The 22,864-nt window shown below is 34.1% G+C and overlaps 1 protein-coding gene across 1 annotated transcript in view; it reads right to left on the bottom strand.

Annotated features, from left to right (window-relative positions):
- Nucleotides 1-764: 764 nt before the first annotated feature.
- The window catches only part of LOC114311851 (mraW methylase family protein), a 38,552-nt gene continuing 16,452 nt past the window's right edge, over nucleotides 765-22,864 (bottom strand). The window contains exons 2-5 of the mRNA XM_028258018.2: nucleotides 10,797-11,048; nucleotides 10,282-10,350; nucleotides 2,323-2,515; nucleotides 765-1,479 (exon numbers count right to left, since the gene is read on the bottom strand). Of these exons, the coding sequence (XP_028113819.2) occupies nucleotides 1,043-1,479; nucleotides 2,323-2,515; nucleotides 10,282-10,350; nucleotides 10,797-11,048 (951 nt within the window). The 3' untranslated portion in view covers nucleotides 765-1,042. The remainder of the gene's footprint in view (nucleotides 1,480-2,322; nucleotides 2,516-10,281; nucleotides 10,351-10,796; nucleotides 11,049-22,864) is intronic.

The following is a 22,864-nucleotide window of genomic DNA, read 5'->3' as shown; positions in this document are numbered from 1 at the left end:
TTAGCATTAATATTTTTTCCCACTACTCCTCGTACCCACAAACAAACTTCGCAGGAGCTAACCGCCGCCTCTCTTCCCACAGTCCTATTTGCCACGTCAAAAAGCAATCTACATACATTTGAGTGAATTGCCCGTAATTCTCGGGATACACTTCTAATGAGTATAACATTGTATACCAAAACAATCAAAAAAAAAAAAAAACAAAAGACTGAAAAGGAGAGACGAAACAAAGTACTAGAAAACAAGTTCACCACAATAGATATTCCACTGCAAAAGCATATTCATTTATACAGACAAATGTGTTCTGGTCCCAAATAAAAAGCAAAACTATCCCGTGTTTTAAGTACAAAAATTCCCCATCCTTTGCTTTATGTCTATCATTATGTCTATCATTCTGCAAGAATATTTACCTACAGCAAATACAATTTCCAATTCAAAAACCTACCCAAAATAATTGGGCAAAATTAATAAACAAAGAATAGTGCTACTCTAGCCTAAAGTTAAAAGGCACTTTTTTAAATCCAATGATGTAATAATCTATTAGAATATTAACTCTCTCTCTCTCTCTCTCTCTCTCTCTCTCTCTCTCTCTCTCTCTCTCTCTCATATTTTCTCTAATCATCAATTAATAATCTCTTTTACACATCATTGAATATAGAAAGTTGACTTTATATCATTTTCAATGAAGAAAACTGACCACATCAAATTACAGAGCTTCCGAAATTCATGTTTCAATATCATTTATTATTTCAAGAAGTCGAAGATGAAGAACATAATTGATTTTATATCCATTAATAATTCCAGCGGTTAGGGAGAAGAGTTTGAAGTCAATTACATATCAACAAAAAAGTGGACGTTGGATTTAAGGTACGAGTTTCAACAAGCTCTTATTTGTAATGATGTCTTCCAAGTAATACCTGTGAGAATGAGGATGAGGACAGATCAGGATGAATAGCCAAAGGGTTATTCAGACTCGGGGAAATTACAAGAGTGTAATTCACTTAGCTAATTGGAGGCTGCACCAAAAATTTTGAACTGTTCTTCAGACTTTCTGAATCACCCTTAGTTTAGCACTCCTACTCCGGCAGTTGAATCTCTCTTCCTCTTCAGATGGTGATATGGGTCTCTTTGTGAGGATTATTCCATTTGATCCTCGTATCTGCTGTCTAATCCATGCTTCTTCATCGCCGTCGTGGTCATCATCATCATCATCATCATCATTGATTTCTCTCAAATCCCTGGTGCATTTCACTTCTTTGTTTTCATCACCTCTGTCACTGTTAATAATGTTGAGAAATGTTTGTTTCACAATCCTATCCTCCAAACTGTGAAAAGAGATTACAGCAAGCCTACCCCCAGGTGCAAGGCAATCAAAACAAGTATAAAGCGTTTCTTTTAATGTGTTTAGTTCATCATTAACAGCTATCCTCAGAGCTTGAAACACTCGTGTTGCTGTCTTTATCCAGCCTTGCCTCCCTCCTGTTGAATGCAATTCAAATATAACATAATTTATTCATCAATCTTGGATGTGGTAGATAACAAATTTGTGCTAGCAGCACAGCCCTAGGATGTCTAGACAAATAATGACGTACTGGATGACATCTTATTCCCATCCCATGCATGGAGACAATCAAGAATACAGAGGGTTGATTTGGGAAGTGGCCTTTTTTAGTGACTTTTTCACGGACAAAGAAAAAGGCAAGCTTTTGGCTTATTTCCAAAAAAGCCAAAAACCAGCTTATTTCACAAAAAATCCATATGGGAAGTGAGAAATAAGCCAGCAAGTGAAATCACCAAAATACTCTCGTTTGTACGGCTTTTGACAAAAACGCCTTAATAATGCATGAGTAATATGGTAAATTTACAATTTTACTAGTGATGTAACAACATATAATAATAATTTTTAAGAAAACAAAAATGCTGTTTATTTAGCACTTCCCAAATGATTTTGTGAATAAGCCAAAAAGCAAGGAAATACACCAAAAAGCTACTTATTTCCATCTTCACAAAAACAAGCCAAAATATGAGGTGAAAAAAACTTGTGTTTGAGAATGGCTTTTGGCTTTTTCCGGAAAAATGTGCAAAAAAATAGAGAATAGAAATGAAATTGACATTTTGTATGGCTTTTTAACTTTTTTTGTGAATTTTTGACTTTTTGACTAATTTAGCCTATTGTCAAATGACCCCAAAATGGCATCATGAGCAGCAGCAAGCATGACGTGTCTACGATAAGAATCTACATATTAGGAGGAATATATGGATAGGTAAAGGCAGAAAAAAACTACATAGTCAAAAAGATAAAAATAAAAGACAAAAGCCCACCTTTCCTCCTGGAAGTCGAATTCCGAATAAGATCTACTAGATCGGCAGTAGAATGCAATCCACCCTTTTGACGGGCCTTAACAATTTGATCCTGAAGGGAGTGCCAATTGCTTTCCTCCCCATACTCCCGCAGGATTCTCCCCACGTCAACATCTGGCCAAGAATTTAGTATGTCTTCTGCTTTAAGACTTGCCTGTCATATTCCTGTTCCAATCAGCTAATTGAGATAAATGTATGGAGATTCTGCTGCTAGAAGTTGAGAAAAAATGGCATACTAATATCACATTGAAACAGTATGCTACAGGGGAAAAATAAAGAGAGAAAATTTGAAAAACAAAATGAAAAATAATTAAAAATAGCAAAGCAACTGTTACAGCGATTTAGCAACTGATGATTGGACAAGTTTCTGAGTCAGCAATAGTAAACATAGGAAAGAAAAGGGAATGACTGTTCATTAACTATTGCATTAATCACATGTGCATACATATGCATTTTTAGCACTCAAAAGGCCTCATCGTAAATGTCCCGAATACCGTTGAGATTGCCCTTGGCATAGATTGAAGGCATATCTTACCCAAATTATTTGAACAACTGCACCAATCACACATAAGTATACAACTCTTGAATTAGTACTTTTTTTTTTTTTTTAAAAGCATGTGAAGCTCAAGATACAACATGTCTTCTGCAGCAACAATAAAAATGATAAGAGAGTCAAAGGATAACATGACTTCACACAACCAGATAAGGTCTATAACCATTGACTAAAAAAGTTTTACAACACTAAGAGTGTGAGCCAAACAAGAGAATTTAACAATTCACTTTCCTAAGATATATACAAGGTTCTTTAGATGAGACATAATCACTTTCTTTATTTTGTTTTCTCTTGCATCACTGTCCACATCTTCCTTCTTCAATAGTAGCACTACATATCTATTTTACATGGACTCTTCAAAACAAATCAAATATCTGTGTTAGACACGTGACTTTTGGACAAAGGTATGAGATAAGTGTCCAATACTTTCCATTGGACATTTTTTAAGTAAAATTGCCTTTTTGACACTGTATATTACATATAATACAACTTTATCTCACATAATAGATTAAAATTAAAAAATATGACCATTATTTGCCAGGTGTGCATACCCTTAAATTTTGATAGGTTCAACCTTTAGATACACACCCACACTCGCACCAGTGCCCCGAGTCCATCTAACATAGTTTCATATCTTGCTCATGGTATCATAGTTGTTGGACTGTATACAACATTTGCACGTTGCATTTCTTTCATCACTTCTGTTTTAACCACTAATTCTATAAAGTCATTTTTTCTTAATATTTTGTTGAAAATATAAAATTATTAGAGCGAGAGAGGGGCATAAAGCATCCTTTAATTCGCAATTTAAAAAGGCGGTAAATTATAAATACATCCTCCAAGATTTTACTAAAATACAAATTTCCCCCTTATTTGGAAATATACATATTACACATTCTCTCAGAGTTTTATCTACTTACAATGTTAACCAAAAAATTAAAATGACCCTACTACTACCCTTATGCTACAAGAAATTTATTATATTGCCCTCATCCCTTTCGTCCCTTCAAACCTATCTCTATATTTTTCACTATCAAGCATCCCTACCACACTCATCCACCGCACCACCCCCTTCCCCACCACTCCACAACCCTTCCGCACCCTCAACACCCACCTCTCATAGCCAACCCCAGCCCTTCCCCTTCCTTACAGCCACCTCTGAAGTTTTTTTTTTTTTGGGGGGTTATATCAACAAAGTCATTCCAAGGTAACCAAGCCGATTAAACAAAATGATAGATCAAAGTTGGGCTCCAATACCAAAATTGATGTAGCAACAAGAAGACTGGAGAAGAATAAATTGGGTATCACAATCGCAAAACAAATCTCAATATCAATTATTCAAATCATTCAAATTATATAATAGTCGAATCTCAAAAACTATTACATAAAGCCATATATATAGGCATCCTAGGAAACTCTAATCAAATTAAAGTCCATCAAATCCTAACAAAACAATAAAACCTAATCAAATAAGAAAATTCATTAAAAATAATACAATGCCAAAATAAATCCCTAAATCTTTATCCAATGCATTTATGATCCCCATCAAAAGGTGCACACAAGTTAGTAACAAAATATTAGATGGCAAGCTTTTCCTAAAGTGAACAAATTGATTTAAAAATGGAAGGAGGGTAGGGGCAAATCATCTAGGAATTAGAAAGAAATTAAAACATTGCAATGCTCAATTAATTACGATTCAAAACAGAGTGAGGCTTTAAGGGGGCAACATGAGAAAAAGAAATTTGTTGGTTCTTATTTTGTCTTTACAAAAATTTCAAGAGGGAGTATAAGGAAAATTATCCAAATATTGATTATGTTGTTATTGGAAAAGAATGGATGAGGGAAGTGGAAATCAATGGCAAATGATGAAAAAGTTTGTTTTGCAAAGTTTACGCTTGTTTGAATTTTTATTTGTTACTTGTGGATGTTTCATGGCTTTTAGTTGGGATCTAGGTCTATTTTTGTACTTTTTTCTTGTTTACTTTTTCTTTCTTTTTCTTTGGTTGTTCAAGGATTGAGCCCCTCCGCAAGTTCTCTAATCTAGGAAGCATGGATATGGATACGGGATACAACTATGTTATGATATGGATACGAAGATACATCAAAATCTGAAAAGGTCGGAGGATATAGGTACGACGGGGATACGTTAGGTAAAAAAATTATTTTTTATAATTTTAATAATGTAATATGCATGAAAATAAAACCTAAAGCAAATTAATAAAGAAATAAAGGAATTCCTATTAAGCTAGGGGTTTTCAAACATTCATAAAACATCCAAAACTAAAATACATGCTAACACCAAAAGCAAATTTTAAAAACTAGAGAGAATTTTATTAAACTAAGAGTCTTCAATTGGTGTACTACCTCCACTTGTTGAACCATAACTTCCCAAAGAACTCATGTTCCTAAAATTAAAAACTTGATAAAGAAATACTAACATTAAAACAATGTAGGGGAAAAAGAATGAAAAAGAACGAGAACGAGTGAGAAAAAACATTAGAGAGTGAGACAGATAGACAGAACAACGAGAGCGAGAGAACAAGAGACAGAGAAGAGTGAGAGAGACAGAGAAAATGAGAGTGAGATGGAAAGAACCAGCTTCAATACTTCTTCGATTTGTCGATTGAGATAGAAGGAACCAGCTTCAATTTGTCAATTTGAGCTTACAGATTTTCTTCCCGCTGGTTTTTGGTAATTTTGGTTCATGTTTATATGTCAATTTGAGGATCTGATTTTCTTTTATTTATGGTTTGACCCGCATAAAGTTTTCAAAATTACATTTTCTGCCCCCACTGTATCCCAAGAGTGTGAGAACCCAAATATGAAAATAAAATAAATAATTAAATAATAATAATTTTACAATCTCAACTATTTTGCTTGTGAATCTTAAAGTGCAAATTAAATACTATTGGATGGTAATTTAATTAATTTTAAACTACAAATAAATTTGTTATGGAAGTCCACAATTTTAAATGCTAATAATAACAATAATAATAATAAATAAGAGGGGGTTGTTAATTATATATAGGGTAAATTACACTCACCTCCCCTGAGGTTTCTGACAATTACAAGGATCTCCCATGTAGTTTCAATAATTATAGAAACCACCCTTACTTTTGAAACTATTATTAAGATTCCCTCACTGTTAATTTTCTATTAATTTATTTAACAGAATATGAACGTCATATACTATGAGTAAATACTATGAGTAAAATATTCCATGATTGCCCTTATATATTCGAATAGTAAATTTTACTCACTTCCCCTAAGGTTTTACAAAAAAATAATAAAGATCCATACATTATTTTAATAATGTTAGTAAACAAAATTATTAAATTCTATACAATATTTAAAAAAATTCTCGATTGTTGAGACAAGCACATATCTAGTAGAATAACCAAAAACATTACCTTACCTAAAAAAAAAAAAAAAAGGAGAGAGCTTATAAATTAATCACCATTAAACCTTATACTAGATTAAATTCAATCATTTATTTGAAAATTACAAAACAAAGTATAAAAGATATTTTATTTTTTAAAAAGACAAATTTTATAAATAATTATTTTGAGAAATTATAGTTTGAATAAAAATTTAAAAATACATATAGATATTTGATTTTTTTTTTTTCCATATGAAAAATACATATTTGAAGAAATTATACCTCTTTCCATTTTCTTTATTTTATTTCTTTCATTTTTCTTTCTATTTATTTTTTCATAGTGTCATTGCAGCAAATAGCAACACCATCATCATTTTTTTTCTTTCATCAATGTTAACTAGCATCACCTAATACTATAGAAACTTACGAAACATGAATTTTTCTTTTGTTTTGTAAACATATTTGTATATTAAATTTTTTTTAAGAAAAATAAGCATAATAATATTTCATATTTATATTTATATTTAAAAAAAATTGACTTATAAAAATTACCAAATGTTACCTCATAAATATATTTAAAAAAAAATTATCATTTTATCTTTTCATAATCCTATATTATTCTTAAATTTTAATTATCATTAAAAAAATAAGTCAATATTTCTCACCTTAATAATAAAATTTTAAAAAATAAATAAAAAAGTGAAAAAATATCTAATCACGTTACAATAAATTAAAATTAGATGATAAGAAATGAAAGATAAAGAAATTATTTGAGAATAATAAACTATTTAAATTTATCATGTCTTACATCTAATTAAAATAGAATTTTACTTGAAGAAATAAATTATTTGAAAATAATAAAATACTCAAATAATTTTTTATTTATTACATCTAAAATCTATATCTCCATCTTTTTTTCTTTCATTTAAATTATTTTTATTAAATTAAATCTCAAAATAAATTCAAATAAGAAACATGGATACTCTTTCGTAATTTCATTAATAGTTAATTTTATTTTTTTTTAAACTTATAAAAGTTCAAAACTTATAGTGAAAAAAAAAAATACAAAGTCAAGGAAATACATAAAAAAAATAAATAAAAAAAAATAAAAAAAAATTGTGAGAAATAAAATGATAATTTAATATATAGTTAAATTACAATTAAAGGGAATCAAGTGTAAAGGGTATTATGGTCATTTGCACAACCAAGTTAACATCGTTTGGCTTAAATTAACGGGAGGGGAGAATCGTGACAATGTCAGAAAAAATAAGGGAGGTTTCTGTAATTATTGAAACTATAAGGGAGGTCCCTATAATTGTAAGAAACCTCAGGGGAGTTGAGTGTAATTTACCCTTACATATATAAAGAAAAACAAAACCCTAGTATAATGTATGTTGCATTAGCCGTGAGATTAAGAGAAAGAGAAGTTGCGTTGGGTTGTCACTGGGGTTCATTGGAATCTATAGTAAATTCTTCATGGTAGACTAATCTTTTAATTGTTTTGTCTCTTCTTCGAAATTTTTTTTTCCTTCTTTCTTTATTGTGTTGTGCCGTTTGTCACTGTTTTGGTTGTTCTTAAAGTACCGTGAGAGAAACAAAAATAATGTGCCCATGTACAGTGTATGGCATGCGTGCAGAGGTTATTTGGAGGCTTGGATGTGTCTTTGGCAAAGTGAAGGGCTGAAGGTGTGTTTGGGTGGTAATGGGTTGGATTGTGAGAGTGCAACGTAGTGGATGTAAATTGTAGTCTAAAAATTCTGCACACAAACACAAACTTTAAAAATCAAGAAACCATATCAAATGGATGAATTTTGAACTAAAATTTTACAGTAGCTTAATTAAATATTGAATTTCATGCCAGAATTATTTTATAATTTTTGGGAGTCAAAATTCATATAAACTGATGCGTTCACATCTGTCCAGGAAATTAGTACAAAATAGTAACTTCGGAAGTGTCATTCTCTTTGGGTATAAATCTAAAAAATTTCAAATCAGCGTCATTAGAACCAGTTACGAATCTAGTTTCTTACATTTTTGGCCTTGCGTTGATTGCTCAGGTATATTAAGAGAACCATTAATTTCTTGAAAATGCCACAGAAAGTGACCTATTTGGATATAATTAATTATAAATAATTATTTTGATAAGCAAATCAACTAAAACTAATTGAGTTTGAAACTTAGGATATATTAGTTGATAGCTGGAGAGTTTTGGAATTTTTCTAATAGCGTGGAGTGGGTTTTTAATTTTCAAATTTAGCGAATGGATTGAGAAAACCTGTTTAAAATTCTGTTTTATCTTAAAGTTACTTTTAATTAAGTTTCGATCTAAACCCATGTCTTGGGTAATTTTAGACCTTGAAGAACATGAGCTTAGATATTATTTAATAATAAGGGTGAGTTGGGTTGAGCCGTAATAGTTTGATTTAGTTTGAATCGGAGTTACTTAATTTCTTATTAGTTTTCGTACTTGTTCAAGGCACTAATTGAACTTTCCTATTCGGTTTAAGGATTATATAATACTGTGTTGAGTTGAGTAGTTGCATGCTACATATTTTTATAAACGTTCTCCTACACTGAACTGCTAGAAAATTAAATTGTTGTTTCAGAACTAAATTGTTTTACTTAAATTATTATAGCATCAATGGAATTAAATTATTTTTGAAACATATGTAAACTTGGCATACAGTAAACTGTTTGAAATAGTCTCATGTTTATAATGGTGAACTATCATGTTTTGCGAAACTAAATTGCATTGATTATTAGGACCATCTGTATATAAAAGTTCAGAGAAATTATTCCACTATGTGTGGTGACTCTGGCTACTAAGGAACAGATCCGAGTTGGGCTTTGATGACTCTAGTGCTCAACAATTGTAAGGAAAAGACCTGGACTAGGCTAGGTGACCTTCAATCGGATCATCTTAGAGAAAAGGTCGGGTTGCTACCCCGATGATGACTCTTGGTTCGATATTGGATTCAACGGACTTATTGCCTTGAGAACTTTGTAGCGTGTTACTTGTTATTCTTTGTATCCAGAAAATTATTTATGATCGTGTTGTAATCTGTTTTAAATGGAGAATGTCATTCGTTATGTTTTTTAGAGACATGAGTATTTTTAACTGTTGAACTGTGGAACCTTCTTTTTGAAACAGATTATCTTTATCAAAACTATATGTCAATCTAGTTTTTGTAATATATATCTTATTTTGGAATTGAACCCTGTTTTCAAAACTGTTTTTACTATCCATACTTTTACTCACTGAGCTATCAGCTGACTTAGTTGGTTATCATTACCAGGTGATAGAACTTAAAGTAGACTCATGGCGTAACGGGGACTCAATTATAGACCTCTAGAACATTCTTTTTTTTTTTATATTTATTTTTCAGATTGTTATCTCAAGTTTATGCATGTTTTTTTATTGAGATTCATTTAGAATTATTCTGTTATGTGGGCGATTTATATCCCGTTGTTTGGATGATATTGATTAGAGTTAGTTTTGCCGTTTATACTTGTAACTTGTCACTGGATTGGGTTTTGATTTATTTATTTCTAGACTATCGTTACATTTATTCTTTGCGATATTGGGTTTGTGTTTAGGCTTACATGTGCCTTGGGCTTAGTCCCTGTGGCCCACATCCGGTCATGCCTGGATTTGGGATGTGACAAAAAGTACCAGGAACGTATCTCCCACATATCCAAGCCGTATCCGAAATTTTAAAAAAATATATATATATACATATTTAAATTGGGATACTTTCTGGCCGTATCCGATTTGTATCCCCGCATATCGGATGCGTATCCGTATCCGATACTCGTATGCAGCCTTTTTGGAGTATCCATGCTTCATAGTCTCTAATACAATTTCTTTTTGTTGCATGTTAAAATATATACATATATACAGTTTGGTCGTCTATTTGCTCAAAGAAAATAACCTAGAAAATTATGTAGATACAAATATAAAATATACAAAGTATATTACAGTTCTTACCCGAGGATTCATTCGCATATCAAGTGGTCCATTACTACGTACACAGAACCCCCTTTGAGCATTATTCACCTGCACAAAAACAGGGGAAATATCAAAAGAGAACCATACATTTCAATGTGCATGGAACATCTGGACTGCAAAAAGAAAACCACAACTCAACTGTGTTATACCCAGACAATAAGTGAATTAAACGAAAATGACAAAATTTAACATTTTTTATTTTAGCAACTAGACGGTTGAGAACAAGTTAGTAATAAAGTTAATAATAAAACAAGTTGATAACGTTTTGAAAGACCTGCATCCACCCCAAATACAGTAAACATATGGGAATACAACAACACATATCGGTAACTCGTTCCCTTCCCTCACCTCCCCGAGAGAGATGAAACATTTAAATAGATAAAACACAAGAAAAGAGAAAGAACAAGCAAAGGCATCTTTGTCATGAAGGCCAACAGCTAGACATGGCACCAACTCGTAAATTTTCACATCTGACAGGTATTAGAAAACAAAACCTGCATGGAAGACATTCCTAGGTCCATTAAGATCCCATTAACTCCGGGGGTTAATAGTTTCTCATCAACCTCACGCAGCACATACTTGATGTGTCTATAATTCTTCAAAAAGGTGTGTCCTTTCAATTTTGAAGTCGAATCACTAGAATCCCCATGCAATATTGTATTGATCTGAGCTTGAGCCTTCTGAAGTGCATCAGGATCAACATCCAGCCCAATATAGAGCTGCATTTCAGTATGGGCCTGAATTATCTGTTATTAAAACAAGAATTACAAAGATTTACTAACAAGCAAGCAAACAAACAAAAAGAGTAGATAAATAAGACCCATTCTGTAAGAGTAGTTTAAAACTAGACAAATAAGACCTATTCTGTGAGAGTTCAATTAAAATTAATAGAAAGTAACTGCAAAAGACGGGGGAAAAAATGGCCGAGTAACTCATAAAAATGAAAAGAAATAGATGGGAAGTGATTGAGGCTTACTGTACACTATTGAGGCCAGTAATTGAGATTTATTGACCCTCATCTTTATATAACTTGGTATATTTTACAAATATCTTATCTGAATCAGGTTGGACACGCCAAAAGTGAAAAACGAGCCAAAAAGCGGAGTTTTGAGCAACAAATGTACACCGCACATGCGGACAAGTATTACCGCACATGCGGCTTTCATCCAAAGAGGCCAAAACAAGACTGTAGAAGACTTGGGACTTCAAGGTGATGCTTCTATGGTCGCTTCAACCTCTTCTTCATCTTTCCACTCCATGAATAGCTAGGCTTCTCTTTCTAGGGTTTTGATGAAACCCTAGCCAAGTAAATAGGGATATTCCTTGAGTTTGATTTGTGTAATAGTTTAAACAAGTGTATGGATGTTTTAGAAGCTTTTAATAATATTTCTTTTCATCTCTTTAAGTATTTTACATTTTGTGATTATTGAATGCTTTCCATACATTCGTTTTCATTGTGTTCGTGTTGAAAGCATGAGACGAGTCATGCTACGAGAGACGAGTCGTGTTGCTACCGTAGTTTAGAGCGAACGGCTCGTACTGCTTGAGATGATTCGTGCCTGTACATTGAACGCGACATTACTCTTAATCAATGTTTCAAACTTGTAATTGTGAAACATTGGGTGGTTCAAATTCTATCATAATCGATTCTTGGTTTTAAACCCTATTTATATAACTAGCAGCGGATTCATTACCCTACGATTTTTCCCAAATCATATTTTCAACCTTAATATTTATTGTTAATTTAATTTTGAATTGTTATTTTAATTCTCGTTTCAATTTAACATCCATCAATCTTTTTGTCAAAATTAATCTAGGAACGTAGCAATTAAATTAGTTTAATATCACAATCGTCCATGTGGATCGACACCTAAACTTACCTCTGTTCTACAGAATTAGAATTCAATTTAGTATTTATTTTGGATGTGCTAAACGAACCATCAAGCAGCAAACCCCAGACATTAGGGTGTGCTTTGATGCATTTTATTTCAGCCAAAGCATACATCAGATATATGGAATTTATGCACCTATACAGAACAAAGGACGATTACACAAAGCTTTGAATGCCAAAATTGAATCAATTTCAAAGGTAATGTAGTGTTGAATTAGATGTTACTCAAGGCAAAAGGTACACCAAGGTCCCTTGAAGCCTAGACACGAGGTGAGGCAAGGGATTCACCAAAGTGAGGAGCACATTGTCATTAAAAAAATATAATAATAATAAAAGATAACTCAATATAAACAAAAAATTCAAGTAATTCAACAGTATTTCAGAATTATAGCGAAAAACGTAACCAGCAATTCAAGAGTATAGAGGGAAAAAATAGTTCAAAATTAATAAGAGCAATAGTTCAGCAATAACCTTTTATTTGGTAGGTAGTTCAGCAATAACCAGTAACACAAATAAAATATATATATATATATATTTGTCCTATGTTGGGAGGGCTGAGATGATTAGAGCCATGCTTTTTCTCTATGCAAGTGTACTGGTCTTCACTCTTTGTTATCCCCAAAAAGGTAATCGAATTATCAAAGAGGTGGAAAGTTTGCCAAGAGGTTTCTTTTCGTCTGGCACTAATCTTAAGAAATCTGGGGCTAAGGAAGCCTGGGTCAATATGTAACTCCCTAAAAATGAGGATGGTTTGGGTTTCAAATCTATGGAAATTTGGAACAGAGCTGTTGTTTCTAAGCATGTCAGGCTTTTTATCTTGGGGGGGATCAATCTATGTGGTGCCAATGGGTTAAGTCTTGCTTGTTGAAGGGTAAATGTTTTTGGAATATTAAAATGCCTAGTGACCCTTCTTGGGTCTACAGGAAACTGCTGCACTTAAATTTGACACATTTTCCATAGTTAATATCCCAATTAAAAACTTTTATAGATTGAGTTGAAAGCGGGAGATATATAGAAGTATATATAGTGATTCACCGAAATAATAATTCAGAAAATTAAATTACCAAAATGTTTTAAACTTTGTCAGTTAGTTTCAATGATTCATTAATTTTGACTAAAGACCTTGTATCTGCTCTTTTATATAAACAGAGAAGAAAGAATAAACTTTTATTATTCCAAGTAGGTTGATGAGGAAAATCGGAATTCCTGCTTCAGAACTAGAAATAAAAAAAATAGACTAAACAGAAAAGTATACCTTTGAATCCTGTGTTTATTCTTTTTTGAAAAAAAGTATGGTTCTTAGGAACCATTTGTTTCCCAACTTCAAACAGGTTGTTGGCAATGGTAAGAATACCTTCTTGTGGTATGATAATTGGCATCATCTGGGACCCTTATGTGAGAATATGTTGAATATATTGTACATCTTCTATTTTAGGAATTTAGAATGATTGTGATTGTGTAAATATTGTATTTCCTTTTTAGTCTTAGGGAGTTCTATATAAGATGATGTACTCTTTGTATTATACACAATTGAATATACTCATTCATTCAGATATCTTACATGATATCAAAGCCAATTTAAGAACCCTACCCTCTGATTTCTGGTTCATCATTCTTGATCGCTCTCCTAGGTCACAACATCAACTTGGTTGAACTGTTCTCTCGCTCGACTTTTCTCTTTCTTTGGTTCATCCCATCTAAGGTTGCCGTCTGGTCATTCAACCCTCTGATTCGAGATTGTGCATCTGGTTCGTTGGAAGTTAACCCATCTGATCGTCGCAGCTATTCATCACAATCCATCGAGTTGCTTAACTCTCCTTGCTCGTCTGACCCATCTGGGCTTGTTCAGTTGCCCATCTAGGTGGATTGTCTGGTTCAATTAGGTCTAGTGACCAAAAGCTTGTGGACCTCCTCTGTGTGTGTGTCTCCGTGGTTCTCTCTCATTGCTGGTTATTTGGTAAAAGCTCTTATTTATAGTTTGACCCATCTGTTATTTGATTATTATACTTCAACCTATTAGTCTTTGGTTTGTTACAATGTCGGACACCAAAATCCAAGCCATCATATGCAAACTCACTGGTGCCAATTACGCTTATTGAGCTAACGTTATGAAGAATTTTCTTCTTGGTCAGAATAAATGGGGCTACGTTTCTGGTTTTGTTCCTCGTCTATCAAATCTGAAAACAAAAAGATATCTAACTTCTTGTGACACTTAAGATTGTAATAATCCCCAAGTTCCGACCTGGTTTCATAATTCTGTAGATGACCATATTGGGATGATGTTTTCCAAATACAGAATTGCCAAGGAGGTGTGAGATTATTTACTGAGTGTTTATCAACAGTCCAACTTTGCCAAACAGTATGAGTTGGAAAAAGTTATTCAGGATGCTCATTAGTGGGGTCAATCTTTTCAAGACTTCTATATTGAGATGGCAGGTCTCTAGAACTTAGTTGCACGAAGCAGGAGCGGAAGCGGGGGAATGTGGCCACTTAGAGGAGTCGTAAATTAGGAGCGCTTATGTATTATTTTTATTAATTATATTTTATTTATTATAATAAATAAGGAATATTAAATTATGTTAAAATAAATAATAAATAAAAATTAGATGTTTTGTTTTAGAAATTTTTTAAGATTATTTTTATTACATATGATTTAAACAGATCTCTTTTAAACAGTTAGATGATTTATTTTATTTATTATATGTTAAAAAATTAAAAAATAATAAATTCTAATAAATAATTTTTAATTTTAGACAGAAAAATTATATTGTTTATGACAAATTATATTATATATGATAAAAATTATAATTTATAAATTATATTATATATGATAAATTATATTTATATTATATAAAACAAATATAAAAACGGAGAGGGAAAGAGGGAGAACAGAGAATGGATCGAGAGGGAGAAGTAAAACAGAGACGAAGAGAGGGAGACGACGAAGAGAGAACCAAACAGAGACGAAACAAACAGAGACGAAGAGGAGATCGAGACTGAGAGGAGAGAGAGACAAAGACAGTCGAGATTGACAGTGAGAGCAGAGAGTGACAAAGACGATCGAAGCCCTGAGAGACGCAGACGATCGAGATCGACAGTGAGAGAAGAGAGGGACGAAGGCGATCGAAGCCCTAGTCTCAACCCTAATCGCAATTCTCTCGCATTAGAAGCGCGATTCTTATGCTATCCTTCCTTGGAAGGGCAAAATCGCGCTTCATCCTCAGAAACGTGAGTCCCTTCCATGATTCTTGCTACTAAGCTCTAGAATCAGTTAGCTCTCATGGAACCACCTAGGCTCAAGGTTCTAGATGCTTAATGTTGAGTTTTGGGAGCAGGGCCGTTTAGTGTAGTTCTTAACAGCTCTCTCCCCTTAGTATGAGGCTATCCGTGATGGCATCCTTCACCAATCTCCTCTTTCCTCTGTGGATACTATTGTTCGTGAGCTCCTCTCCGAGAAAACCTATCTTAAGATGGCCAATTAGACTTTGTCTCCATCTGTCTTTATGTCTCCTGTTCAACCTCCACTACTATCGACCCCCACCTCCTCATCAACTTCAGACCATTGCGAAGCCCAAGAAAGGGCCCCTGGTTTCAGATGAGTACTTTCTGCCATCAAATGGGCCATTGGAAGTACAATTGTCCTAACAAGGGACGTACGTCTTCTCAGCAGCCTCATTCACAATTTCAAGCTCCTACTCAGAGTACCTTTCAGCCTCCCGCCGCTTATACTGCGTTTGCTTCGGCTCGAGATTCTAACTGGGCTTCCTTGAGTGCTTAGATTGCTCAACTTCAGCATATCTCGTCAACCTCTCAGCCATCCCCATCTGCCTCTGCTTTCAACTCTCTTGATTCAGGTTTCCTTGGTTCTTCTTCAGGTATTTCTCCTTCAGTTTGGATCTTTGACTCTAGTGCTTCTCATCATATCATATGACTCCACATCTCTCCAAACTTCATAGCTGTATTTCCCATCCCTTTCCTATTACTATTAATGCTACCAATGAGGCTGGTATGTTTGTCTTATCTGTTGGGTCTATTCTACCCTTTACTATGTCTACTATCACTATACCATATATCCTTTATGCTCCTCAGTTATTTGTTAGTTTACTCTCTATCAGTCAGCTTGATGCTACTGATTATGATGTTAGCGTTGATCGGGCCACGAATCCAGATCTTCTTTTATCTGTTGTGTGCAAGATTGGCAGTCCAAGAAGCAGATTGGGATCGGTTGTAGAGTTGGGGAACTCTATATGGTAGAAAGCTTGTATCTCCCTCTGTCCACCTCTCCAGCTACTTTTCCTCTTTTCAGTTAGATTCTCAGTCGAGTCTTTTTTATTTGTAGCACTCTAGATTAGGCCATTTGTCTATTGACAGTTTACGATCATTAGCTTAGTTAGGATTATTAGGTAAAATTTCTCTTCAGTCAAATTACCAAATGTCGAGGGTGTAAACTTGCCAAAATGACAGCATTACCATTTAATAAAAGTATTTCTATTTCCGTTACCCCATTTTCTCTTGTACATACTGATGTTTGGAGACCCTTTCATGTTCTCACTAAAGGAGGTTCTGCTTACTATGTTTCTTTTGTCGATGATTGCACCTGCTATACTTGGGTTTATTTTTATGGCTCATAAATCTAATTTCTATCAGACTATAAAGCACGGACACCTCTCCGAGGGCCGCGTATCAATGTCGGACATGCGGTGGACACGTGTCCAACACGCTGCAAAAAGTGTCCCCTTTTTTATTTTTTTGCAAGCGGACACGTTCAAGACACCAGGAGTGAAAAAGTGGGGATCAATTTGTTAAAAAAACAAAAATTAAACCAATGAAATCAATTGCTAACCTAGATGTCGAACAGAAAGGAGGAAAGACTGAGAGAAAGGCTCATCACTAGTCGGTGCTTGCTGGTCTCTATTGCTCGCTGGTTGCTGCTCTTGCTGTTATCGAAGGTATGTTGCTCGATTCTCTTCTTCTTCGTTCAATCGTCTTCGATCTTCTTCTTCTTCTTCGTTCGATCTTCTTCTTCTTCGATCTTCTTCTTCGCTCTCTTTCGTTTGTTCTGTCACTCTTCAACTTCTCTTTTCTTTTTTTTCTTTTTATGCTGATTTAACCCCCCTCTCTCTCTTTTATTTTATTTTTTATTTTTGTTCTTCAAGTTTTTTTTTTTTTTTTGTCTTCTCTCTCTGTCTGTCACTCTTATTTATTTATATTCTTTTCTTTTCTTTTCTTTTTTTTGTTGATTAGTTTATAAGAACAAATTTGTTTTGTTAATTTTAATGATATGTTCTTATTAATTTTATTATAGGAACTAATTTTTTATAAATTTATGATATATAATAAATAAATTTAATTATATATATTGAACGTGTCCCCAGCACGTCGTGTCTCCCATTTTTTAAAAATTTGTGTGCCCTATATCGTGTCACATGTCTATATCTATGCTTCATAGCTACCAGATATACTGTACTTTTTAGTCTATGGTCACTATACAGATTAGGTCTACTATTAAAATGTAACGATCTGACTTGGGTGGGGAATATTTTAAAACAAAGTTCTGTAAATATTTCGCCAAATTGGGTAACCATTCACCAAACGTCCTATACTAATACACCCGCCCAAAATGGTTGAGTTGAGCGTAAACACCGTCATCTCCTTAAGACAACTAAGTCTCTTCTCTCTGCCTCTGCTCCAACTCTATTTTAGGGTGAAGCCGTTCTTATTGTTGTCTTTCTTCTCAACCAATATGCTCACTCCTCTTTTTTCTGGTTGATCTCCTTATGAGGCTCCATTCTCAACTTTCCAATTATTCTCTCCTTCGTATTTTTGGGTCTACTTGTTTCATCCTTCTTCCTCATAAAGATAGGACCAAACTTAGTGCCCAGTTTATCTTGTATGTCTTTTTGGGTTACAGTCTTACTCATAAAGGCTATTGCTGTTACGACCTTGTTTCTTGTCACCTTTATGTCTCTCATTATGTTGCCTTTTTTCAAACGACTATCTTACGTTCCTCTTCCTCCCTCCTATCATTGCTCTGGTATCCAAAGAGAATTTGGTTCACATTAATCCATTTCCCTGAGATCCCTCTTAATGAGTACATCTCTACTATTCCCCATAAGCTTATTTGATGCAGAGTATAAAGAGCTCAAGAAAGGCTACATTTAAAGATGTGATGACATTTGGACATTGACATGAATTCATAGAGAAACTGATACAAATCTTCTATAATTATGTTTCTAGTATTATTACAGGATTATTTTATAATTATATTTTTCTACGATTTTAAACTTAGGTATTTTGGTAATTTGCAAAATTTCTGAATATGGGTTGTGTGGGTCGCCCATGAGTTGTCTTATGGTTCAAGTTATTTAATTAATTTTTATTTATATTTCTTATTTGATCTTAAATTAATTTTGGAAATCCAAGATACTATAGTAGTTTTCTTTTTTGGTTCGAGTTGGTTTAGGAAGTCTATGTAAAGTCATGTAATGCTTCTAATTCAATGGAGTTGATACTTAATAGAATTTTGAGAGCTTTGAAGCCTTGTTGGGGTTTGTGTGACGCAACCCTAACCCTAGTTGTGATGCATATGGAATCTCCGTATGATACCTAGACCTATCTTCCTCTCTTCTTTCTTTTTGTTTTATGTTTCAATGTACTGTTCTCGGATTACTGTTCACAGCCCTCCAAAAGAGCACTTTACAACCTCAAACCCTATCCAATCACCACCAAATCAATCCTTATCCCTTCCCCTACCTATTAACCTTCAATTCAACCCTTAAAACCCTAAATTACTCACTGTTTAGGGCATCAAATCACCTTTCTTTTCAAAATTCAGTGTTGTCCTGCATCAGTTTGGTGTCAGAGCTTAAGGTTCTGCCGTGATGTTTTCACATTGTGGGAAATCCAATACAAGTGGATTGACTTGGGAAGAGGGAAAAGCGCTTCATAGAGAAAAAATTCATCTAAGGGATCTTCAAGATGATTTTCTTGATCAATTGCATGCTCTTGATGACATGCGTGTGATTGATTATGCAAGAAGATACAAGGAATTATTTATCGAATCTGGAGTGGTAGAAAGTCAATGGATGACTTGCTCGTTTCAAAAGTGGCTAAAGATCTAGAATTAAAGAAGAGATATCTCGTGCATTCTTGAAAGATCTCGAAAATGCTATCGAAACAGCTATGCAATTTGATTTTTTCATAAAATTTACGAAGAAATCTTCAGCTTTGAAGCCTACTACGAAAGGAGGATTGCTACAACTACTACAAAGTTGTGTGAGACATGCATCACAAGTAGCACTAAAACCAAAAATTGTTGTCAAAGATGCACAACTTAAGTCAAAAGTGAGAGAAAACAATCAGATATTGCCCAAAACAAAAAGAAGACCAAATTATGAAGGATAAAAAGGCTCCCATTCATGAGATAAAAACGCTAGAAGTGAATTCTCAAATTGTTCAAGAAGAGGCTAGAGATCAAATTGAAGATTTGGATACCATACAAGCTATAGAGGATGAAAAATTAAAGCAAGCAAAGGTTGATTCCGAGCAAAATATGCCTTTAAAGGTCACTAATGTGTTACTTGAATTTTTTGATGTGGTGCCAACAAACTCATCTAATGAGCCTCTACCCATAACTAATGTCCAGCACATAGAAGAGTCACAAGAGGATTGCAAAATTGAATTGCATGACGACATTTTGGTTGAGGTAAAGGTTGGGAACATTGAATCCCTGGTTGTTGATGCAAGCAATAGCATTCAAATAAATTGTAAGCAACATATTGCAAAGCCAAAAGAGAATGGCATGGATGATGGGGCAATTCAACACTTTGATCAATTCAAGGGTTCACCTTCTACTTCAATTGATTTTGTTATTCCAAAAAAATTTAGCTTTAGAGCTAAAAATATCATATTGCTTTCATTGTTACCTCCAATGAGGAAGAAACAATGTTGCCAACTTGAAGATTTTAATGTGAAGTCCTGGATGAAATTTCAAAACTTGTGGATTCTTATATTCCAACACTTCAAAACTCAAGGTCGAGTTTTTTCCAACTAACGGAGAACGATGCAGAGTATAAGAAGCTCCAGGAAGGCTAAATTTAAATAAGCGATGATATTTGGGCATTGGCATGATTTCATAGAGAAAATGATAGAAATCTTCTATAATTATATTTCTAGTATTATTATAGAATTATTTCATAATTATATTTATGTTTTCTACAATTTTAAGCAAAGGGTATTTTGGTAATTTGCAAAATTTCTAAAGATGGGTTGTGTGGGTCGCCCATGGGTTGTCTTATGGTTCAAGTTATTTAATTGGTTTTTACTTATGTTTTTTATTTTGTCTTAAATTAGTTTTGAAAGTCTAAGATATTATAGTAGTTTTTTTTTTTTTTGTTCAAGTTGGTTTAGGAAGTCTCTAAAGTATATATAAAATCATGTAATGCTTCTAATGCAATAGAGTTGATATTTAATAGAATTTTGCGAGCTTTGAAACCTCTTTTGGGTTTGTGTGATGCAACCCTAACCCCAGGTATAATACTTAAGGAATCTAGGTGTGATACCTAGAACTATCTTCTTCTCTTCTTTCTTTTTCTTTTCAGTTTCAATTTACTATTCTTGGATTACTATTCACAGCCCTCTAAAAGTTTACTTTACAAGCTCAAAACCCTATCCAATCACCCCCAAATCAATCCTAATCCCTTCCCTTACCTATTAGCCTTCAATTTAACCTTTAAAATCCTAAATTACTCACTCTTAGGCCATCAAATCACCGCTGTTTTCAAAATCCAGCGTTGTCTGCATCATTATTCCTTTTTCTCCTCCTACCACCCCTCTTGCTGAGTACTCTCTACTGACCCCCCTGAGTATGTTCTCTCTCTCCTCCTACTCCCCCTTCCCCTCCAGCTCCTCCTCCTCTCCCGTTGTTGTCTATTCTCATCGCAAGACTCTCCCTTCACAGATTGTCTTTGCCCTTGCTACTAATCCTCCTGCTTCTAAAAACTCTAATCTTGCCAACCGCAAGTATCTCCTTCACATCTGTAAACAAATAGTCAAACTTGATTTTGCTAAAACATGTTTTTCTCCTTTATGCTACACATTTTTGTATGCTACTCACTCTTTTTCAGAACCCCGGTCTTACAAAGAAGCCTATTAGGATCCTAATTAGATTCGAGCTATGGAGGGAGGATGAGTTGTCTACATTGCATAAGACTACTATTTAGAAATTGGTTCATTTGCCTGCTAGCAAGGTTGGTTGCAAATGAGACTATAAAGTCAAGACTCATTCGAGCTACAAAGCACACTTGGTTGCTAAAGGTTTCTCACAAGAGTATGGTGTTGATTATGAGGAGACCTTTGCCCCAGTTGCCAAGATGAATACTGTCCTTACTTTGATCTCTGTTGTTGTTCGTCATTAGCCTCTTTTTTAGTTTGATCTCACTGAGAAAGTTTACATGCATCCTCCCCTGACCTTCACCATTCCTTTAGACAGGTTTGTCGTCTTCTGCGTGCTTTGTATGGTTTGAAGCAATCTCCTCGTACTTGGTATAATAACTTTAAACAGCTATTGTTGAGCTTGGGTTTCATCCTTGTGCTCAGGACACTGCTTTGTTTCTCTTCTACACCTCTGCTGGTTTTGTTACCCTATTACTGCATGTGGATGATATGATCATCACTAGCTCTGACTCTTCTATTATTTTTAAAGTCAAGCAACATCTCTTCCGCACCTTCGAAATGAAGGATCTAGGCCCATTGCGGCATTTTCTTGGCATTAAGGTCTGCTTCTTCTCCCAATAACTACTTTCTATCTCAGGCCAAGTATGCCAATAAAGTTATTCACCATGCCGGTCTTACTGACAGTAAGATTTTTTATACCTCCATTGAGCTTAATGCAAAACTCAACACTACTGATTGTGTCCCTCTGGATGATCCTATTTTATACCGAGAGCTTATGTGTTAATTAGTCTATCTGACGGTTACTCATAATGATCTTGCCTATGTTGTTCATGTGGTTAGCCAGTTCGTTTTTTATCCTCACTCTACACATTGGGCTGCTTTGATTTGGATTCTCCGCTATCTTCACAATACTAACTTTCAGTATTATTGTTATCTTCTACTTCTTTCTTAGACTTTGTGGCTTATGCTACTACTGATTGGGTTGGTGATGTTAATTATTACAAATCCACTTATGGTTTCTATATGTTTCTTGACAATTCCCTGTTTTCTTGGAAAAGCAAGAAACAAACTGTTGTTGTCGTTCTACTGACAAAGCCGAGTACCATGCTATGGCTCATGCTATTACTGAAATTGTTTGGCTTCGTTATCTCTTATTGGACTCCCTCAGTCCTTTCCAACCTCTCTCTACTGTGACAACCAAAGTGCTATTCAGATTGCCACAACCCTGTCTTTCATAAGCGGACGAAGCACATTAAGATTGATTGTCACTTCATTTGTCAGGATCTACAGTCTGACTCTATCTCGCTTCTTTTTGTCACTTCAGCTCTATAACTTGCTAACTTTTTTACCAAAACTCACACCACTACTCGGTTTCAGTATCTTCTTGACAAAATCTCAATGTTTTCTGCTAAAACACATTGAGTTTGAGTGGAGGTGTGAGAATATATTTCATATATTGTATATCTTCTATTTTAGGAATTTAGAATGATTGTGATT

Source organism: Camellia sinensis, chromosome 11 (assembly GCF_055761805.1).
Source record: "Camellia sinensis isolate YWXY chromosome 11, ASM5576180v1, whole genome shotgun sequence".
Lineage (NCBI taxonomy): Eukaryota > Viridiplantae > Streptophyta > Magnoliopsida > Ericales > Theaceae > Camellia > Camellia sinensis.
This window is presented reverse-complemented; position numbering and strand designations above follow the sequence as displayed.